This window comes from Blastocystis sp. subtype 4, assembly GCF_000743755.1.
Source record: "Blastocystis sp. subtype 4 strain WR1 chromosome Unknown seqid_0452, whole genome shotgun sequence".
NCBI lineage: Eukaryota > Bigyra > Opalinata > Blastocystidae > Blastocystis > Blastocystis sp. subtype 4.
The window spans coordinates 1-7944 of record NW_014569095.1 but is presented as its reverse complement, the minus strand read 5'-3'; the positions used below and the strand labels follow the sequence as shown (position 1 = coordinate 7944).

Sequence of the window (7944 nt, the reverse complement as noted above, 5' to 3'; positions counted from 1 at the left end):
TTTGCTCCTTTACGCTGACCTACACGACTCGTTAGTACCTCATTTACACAAAACTCATTCTATCAACTCAATTTTGAATTCATTCGATTCTACAAATACGCACCTCGAATCACACGACCCATAGAGTGTTGTTGATGTGTGGAAAGTGCAAATTCACGACAATGGAGCACAATTCAATTAGGTGCCATTTTGCTACAATTGTCCCAATTGGGTTTCAAACAAAAATGAAAGTGATAGAAGTGGAGTTCTTTCGGAAGAGAGTTCAGACGAGGGAAGGATCGAGTTCGTTTCATTTCTGAGTTGGTTTCTGTCACTGGTGAGACATCCCATACATATCGGCAATACTGAGATATTCTATGAATCACTGGAATCTACAATACCAACGCATTATCGGAACTGAACTTGCCCATTCCAGACACTGTCATGATACTACGTGTTGTCCATTCTTCCTTATCTCTCCAGACTTCTTCCATTTGTTGTTGGGCACAGACATAATCATCAAAGTCTGCGCACACGCGGAAGTAGTCTCCATTTGTGAGGGGATGGATAATAAACGACGCCTCGTCCTTTGTAATAACGTTTCCTTGCATCAGATAGTCAAATACTTTCTGGATGCGTGGGGAAATCCCTTTGGGAGTCGCTAAGCCCTTCTCCTGATCTTCAAAAGATGGACCGAATTTAAATCTATGGTTACAGAGATGTGGTGACCCTACACATTCTCTTCACCGACTTCATGAGCAATTTCAATACTGCTTCCATCCATTGTGCACATGAGCAAGGCGCCATTGAGACAGAACTTCATATTACTCGTTCCACTTGCTTCCTTTCCAACAGTACTGATGTGTTCACTCACATCGGTTGCAGGGATAATCATCTCTGCAAGAGACACGTTGTAGTTGGGAATAAATACAATCTTAAACTTGTTTCGAATTGAAAGGTCATTGTTGACGATTCCACTCACTTTCACTATCAGGTGGATGATTGATTTGGCCATTGTGTATGCAGGAGCTGCCTTTCCGGCAAAGATCTTCACCACTTCAACTTGTGATTCGAGTTCTTCTGGTGACATTGATTTCAATTGGAGATACTTCCATATACAACTATGGGTGAATGGAAAACATGAGTGCTACTAGAGGATATTCAAAAGTTGGCGTTTGTATTCATGAATCCGTTTCACTTGGGTATCAAAGATTGCATTTAGCGGTAACTCAATCTGCATCGTTTTCTTGATGTACTCAACAAGAGTCTTCTTATTGGCAAGCTTGCTTTCTCTCCATCGCTTTCTGAACTCTTCGTCATCGACATAGTCACGAATCTCTTGAATCAAAACTAATTGAGTTACGAACTCTCCTCCAATGTAATCACAAATCAGTGATGTCAGTGAGGGATTACATAATACCAGCCATCTATTCATGATTCACTGTTAAAACAGAAACCTTCGAGGTGTTATTCCATTGGTGATGTTCACAAACTTATTTGGGAAGAGACGATAGAAGTCATGGAATACTTTCGAAGTAAGAATCTCGGTATGGAGTTCAGCCACGCCATTGACACGATTACAAAAGGCGACACACATGTTCGCCATGCGTATCTTTTGAGGATGTGTCTCCTCAAAGATACTCAAGATAGTACAGATGTTTGGTTCATCCGGAAGGTGCTTCTGTGCTTCTTTCATGAGGCGATCATTCAATTGATAAATGATATCAAGATGTCGAGGAAGCAGTCTTCCTAGTAACTCCACATCCCACATCTCCAATGCTTCAGGAAGCACTGTATGATTGGTATAGTTCATACACAGTGTTGTGATTCTCAGTGCATCGGCGAAACTCAAGTGTTCTCGATCCACCAGGATTCTCATCATTTCTGGAATGGCAATGGCTGGGTGTGTATCATTCAGCTGGAACGTGTGCTATCTATCATTTTGTTCTTATTTTTCTACATATTCAGGGAACTCATCCCAAGGAAGGCCTCGTTCTTTGAACGAATGAATCACATCTTGAATTGTCGCCGATACAAAGAAGTATTGTTGTTTCAGTCGCAATTCTTTTCCATTATAGGTACTGTCGTTTGGATAGAGAATACTGCTTATGCTGATCACATTCTCTCGATTGTTCAAAGCAGAAATATAGTCTCCTTCATTGAAGCTCGATAGATTGAATTTCTTTGTCTCATAGTTTCGTTCTATTCCTACTGTACATGGTTGTGCTTTCCACAAGCGTAGACTGATTGTATGATTCGTTCCATACCCATTGATTGGTGTATCATACGCCAATGCTATAACTTTCTGGGTGTTGACCCAACTCTTCTACACAGTATTCAGATCTCTTATTCCTACCACCACATTTCCATACGCATCCTTTGTCTCTGCCACATTCCCATAGAACTGGATCTCATACTGAATATCTTCTCGTTCAATCTCCCAAGGAGATCCAAATGTTAACCAATACTCTGGATGTTCCACTTGATATCCTTCGTGATTGATTTCTTGATGGAAGATCCCATAGTTATATCGAATTCCATATCCTGTTGCTGCAATGTTCCCCGTAGCTAATGAATCCAAATAGCACGCTGCCAAACGACCCAATCCTCCATTACCTAAGGCTGCATCCTTTTCCTGATAATGAGTATCTGTACCAAATCCAACCTCATCATAGATTTCTTCCATTACATAACCAAGATCGAGGAGAGCTTCTTTGTACTTATCTTCAATTCCAAGATTGATAAGTGAGTTCTGGAGAGAACGACCCATCAGAAATTCGAGCGATAAATAGTGTCTATATTCATAACTACACGGGAAATCTTACACTCGTTTGCAATTGCAGTCGTCCACAATAACATTTGTATCATTGAATCGCTCAATTAGTCTATCTCGAACACTACATTTCATTGAAACTGTTTGTATACCTGTGGCTAGTGGCCAAATAGGCTTTTGTTTCGTCAAAGTCAAAACGGGTTGATGCCAACGTATATTCTACATGATTCACGATACTACGCTCAATAGTATCAATATCTATGTAAGTTAACTGAAATAATGTCATACCCTCTCCAAGATACGAGGACATTAGCTCGTATAGCAACTTATGGGTCTTTTCGAACTCTTGGATTCTCTTTTGTCTTGAATCACCTGGCCAAATATCCATGATATGGAAAGTGGTAAAAAGATGGGTTTCTTCGATTTGACAAGCTGTCAATTCTATCAAACAAACACGTCATCCTAAATACTGAATTGTAGACAATGATGATATCACATCTTCCAACAACTTTGCATCCACCCCTCCCGATTCTTTCAAATCCAGACACTTCTCCAAAAATTCCAAGAAATACCCTTTCTGCTTGTTGTCTACAGTCTTGAGCAGTACGGGAGCCGAATACAATAATAGCTCCAAAAACCGATCCAATTCTTCTTTTGGGAAGGGCATATTAACGGTTAGAATCACTTGATAAAGGAAGTCTAGAACTTCTGGCTGGTTGATTTTCGTTATGTTGGATTTGTATATGGTCAAAATCATCTTCATGTATCTAAGTAACAATCAACCCCTATTCCAAACCCTTCCTTCACCAACTGAATGATGAACTCTTTTGCTCTACTTCTCAATTCTGCACTCTTCGAATCCGCATCATCGGACAACATCAGCATAGGGAATACAGCCATGATTGTTGCTACACGTTCTCGGTACACATTACTCTTTGCCAATTCCAGAAGAAGTTCGAAGAAAAATGACATACTCTCCTTTGAAAAGTTCTTTCGATTACTGCTTCCAAGACACTCTTCTAACCATTTCATACAGTATTCACGATAGAACCAAGCAATACTCGTCTTCTCTTCTCCTTCCAGACCACAGAACTGAAGAATCATTGTCTGAAGATCTGCATTGTGAAAACGATAGCTGTCTCGTGATGTACATACTCGGAGAACACTCAGAAGCTGTTGTTTTTCCTTCTGAGCAATAGCTGATGTTAATTCCCCCTTCAATAACCATATCAGAATGGCAGTTATTCCATCGAGATAACGTCCTTCTGTGAACTGATTCGTCGTGATGCTGTTCACAATCTTCTGAAAGACAAGACCATAAAGTCGGTTCTTTTGAAACAAAGCAACTTGGGCAGAAGAGAATCTTGTCAGATAATCCAATAACTCATTCGTCTTTGCATAATCACTATTTGACAGGCATTTATTGTACTTACTCTGATAGAATACTAATAATTGATGGGAACAAGTCACTAAGTGACGTTTCTCCACAGTACACTTCTAGCAACATCTATGATGACAATAAAATTGTAAAAAATACAGGTGATAACGGTTTCATTCCTCTGGCTTTCAAGAAAACACGTTCAGAAAGAGTTGCTAAGACTCCCCTTACATTATCGTTAGTTACTGCATTCTCAATCTCCGCCATATAGTTTAAAAAGATACACAACTCTTCAGCTGTCGTAAATGTAAACTGTTCTACGAACGAAGATATTAGAGTATCACAATCATGATAAGATGAACACATTGCAATCTCCTTAAGAACACGCTCGTACAGAAGAAGCAATGTTGACAGCGTGCAATTTGAGAGTGATATACCCTTAATATCGGTATAAACAGTTGAAGAGTTCAGAATGAGAGAAGAGACGAAGAAGTCAATCAGACCATTATAATCTCCTGTATATAGACGGTCCCTTAGTGATGCATCCTTGAGAATATACAAGAAGAGAGATCGACCCAACGGACTATTACACAATTCAATCAACCAAGATGGTGGTTCTGACATTGAATTCACAAATTCATTCGCTTTGGGCGACATAATTGCTTCCGATAACTACAAGTCAAAATTCAAATCCACTCTTTACATCCCTGAATAGAACATCTTGTACTGTCTTGTTAACTTCACTGACCAATTCATCCGTTCCCTGGACTGCAAAATGAACAAAAATAAAAAATCCATACGATCTGATGACAACAACTCTACCATTCGCTTTATAAAAAGAGCCTCCGTCGAAGGATCCCTATATTATCGAGAACATGTCAGTAGTACTACGTTTCTATCTCTTCAACTGGATACTGTTGCCACAACACTGAAGATTTCCTGGTCACCAGTCTATGAAAAGTTACCATTGTTCCAGTTAGTCCTACTGCATTTTGTCGAAATGTTATGAGTGATCTGAAATGAGAAAAGATCCCCCAAGCAAACCGGTTTGGATGCAAGAATAATAACGAAAGACATCAAATACAATAATCGCGGTTTTCGTTCATTCATCATGATCTCATATTCAGTTCTCACATTCCATTTGAATTGTTAACAATAGAAATCTGTTTGTTCTTGGTTTCAACTTTGATTCATTCATTTGAGATTCTGAAATGAATGATAGTACATTATTGAAATGAATTGAACAAAGATTATCATATTACTACAATATCAGATTCCCGCGGGACAATTCTGATGATTGTTAGCTTAATCTATTACCAATGTTGTTTCATCATCTTGTATTGACTTTGCTACGTATCGAATAGTCTCTGGTTATGATGTATAGTTAGTTGTACGTTAGTTTCTGCAAAGTCTGTAGTTGGAAGTAATCAATATGGATTTAATTGATATATAGTTACTAACGATGATTCAATTATAATCCGAGATGATAAGGGTCAAGAGACTACTCAACTCCACTTCATTGCTAGAGACGATTATGTTGTTTACTATGTATCAAGTACTGTACCAGGTGGAAAATGGAGTATTGTTCCATCCCTTCCTGATGGTTTGACTTTTGATACAACTACTCTGACGATTCGTGGATACCCACTATACACTAATGAAACAAAGGAGTATACAATTTCAGTGGAATCAACAGTGGTTGTTAGTGCTTCGTTCAGTTTGGATGTGATTACTTGTCCCTCTGGTTTCTATTATCATGTAACACAGTCAGGTGATGTGACTATGACAATCAACTATCACTCCACTTTCCTTCGGAATGTGACCCTAACGAGTTCTAGAGATTTGTGTTTGTATGAAGATGATATGGATGTTATTGCATACTGCTCCTATTGTCCTGCATACAGATGCTATGTCACTATTTATGGTGAAGACAATCTCCTTTTGATGCGAACTGTTCTGAGGTCTCGTGAGTCATCTCAGAATACACTCTCTTATCATTCTTCAGGAGTTCCTGTGATTACTGCTCCAGAGTATATAGTAGGCTTGACAAATAACTACGACACATTTTCTATTCCTATTTCAGATCATTACTATCCAGTTGTCATTGAATCATCTAGTTCAAATGTGCGATGGAATGACATTTATCAGGAATTGGGAGTGCGATTACCATACGGAGTACACACTTTCACAATGAGAGCATCAAATGAGAAGGGTAGTTCTGAGGTTGTATTGAACATTTATATCAACCAGTGTCCTCCTCAGCTTTCTTATCTTCATATCAAACATCCTTATGGGCATAGAATCTATCTCTATATCTATGATATCAATCAGAATCTTGTACGCACTGTTTGGACAGATGAGTATGACATAGCCCTATGTATGGATCCTGGAAGGTACTATCTCAATATGACAAAGGAGATGGAAACATCAGATGAAATGAAATTCCTTGATGAATATGATAATATCCAGGATACGATGTTTTGGAATGTGGTAGGAGATTTTCAGGTACAAATGATTACTTTGGGTGATGATATTCCTTTTGGAAGTAGTTTGAAGTATTTGATAAGTGATAATCCTGATAAGAATTGGAATATGAAGAAGTATCGTGATAAGAATTGGAAAGAAGGAAAAACAGGAAGTTGGGGATTATTCTCTCATTCTACTGTGTATTTCCGAAAACAATTCTCTGTCAATGATATCTCTCAAGTATCTATTGTTCATGTAACAATCAAAGGTCATGATCGAGTGACTGTGTTCTTAAATGGTGTTCAGATATCAGATGTTGATATGGCTTCTCGGAGTCTAAGTTCAGTTCGAACAACAGTCCCTTCAGATATGATATCGAAAGGAACAAATGTGATATGTGTGTGTTTGACACGAACATCATCAACCTCACCAACAGATATGATTGATTTTGATTTGAAATTGAAGACTGTTCCAGCAGAGATTCTTCTACGTGATTATGATGGTATTGCTAGTGATCAACCTGTACAAACAAAGTCACTGTATGCAGCCAAGAATGCATTTGGAGAACAATACTATTGGAAGAGTATTGCAGTTCCTGTGAATCTGACATATTTGTTTACTAATGGAGATCAGAGTTGGATCAATCAGATTTCCTTCTTTTATGGATCATCTGAGTTTTATCCTGTAGATTTCATGATTCAAGGATTAGTGACAGTACCTGATAAGAATGGAAGTTATGTGATTGTTCAAGCAGATGATTTGGTACATGTTCAGGATGACACATTCTTATATATGCAAGATCTCTACAAAGTGGATTTCACTCCATCTCGTGCATATGATGGTTTCCGTTTCGTATTCTATAAGGGTTACAACAATAGTGAAGCTGTCAGTATGAGAGATATTCAGTTCTATGTTCGTTCAAATCGAATGTGTAAAGGAAGTTGGGGAAAGGAGATTCGTGTTGGAGACAATCAGATTGAGAAGTGTCCTTTCAAGTATATTGGATATCGTGTTAAACATTGTACATTGGATGTTGAAAGGAAACCTATTTGGGAAATAGATGATTCAATGTGTATCAATCGATATGCTCCTAAAGGCATTTCATATGTTGATACTGTATTCACTGTCACTAATCTTCCTTATGGTTGGTATGATTCTCTATTTGAGAAGATCAATACAGTGGTTACATCAAATCTGACTGTATGGAATGATGATATCAGTTATCCTATTATGAAGTATCAGAACATCTATGATTGTTCAAGAGAAGTAGTAATGCGTTTCACTCTTGAAGAAGAATTGGGTGATTATGTTGAGAAGAAGATCGCTCCAATTCTTCCTCATTTGGGAA

The 7944-nt window shown here is 38.3% G+C and overlaps 2 protein-coding genes across 2 annotated transcripts; both read right to left on the bottom strand.

The window, feature by feature from the left end:
• Positions 1-173: 173 nt before the first annotated feature.
• On the bottom strand, positions 174-3062 carry JH06_4883 (glycogen phosphorylase; the record flags this gene model as incomplete). Its single annotated transcript, XM_014669650.1, is given in 11 exon segments — positions 174-354; positions 376-684; positions 714-1100; positions 1131-1406; positions 1437-1909; positions 1940-2305; positions 2336-2614; positions 2645-2786; positions 2805-2868; positions 2894-3010; positions 3041-3062. The coding sequence occupies 11 exon segments, from the start codon at positions 3060-3062 to the stop codon at positions 174-176; spliced, it is 2616 nt and encodes an 871-aa protein (XP_014525136.1).
• Positions 3063-3209: 147 nt separating this feature from the next.
• On the bottom strand, positions 3210-5098 carry JH06_4882 (hypothetical protein; the record flags this gene model as incomplete). The annotated part of the gene is made up of 7 exons (XM_014669649.1): positions 3210-3519; positions 3549-4157; positions 4186-4259; positions 4290-4802; positions 4834-4898; positions 4931-4989; positions 5022-5098. The coding sequence occupies 7 exons, from the start codon at positions 5096-5098 to the stop codon at positions 3210-3212; spliced, it is 1707 nt and encodes a 568-aa protein (XP_014525135.1).
• Positions 5099-7944: the final 2846 nt, after the last annotated feature.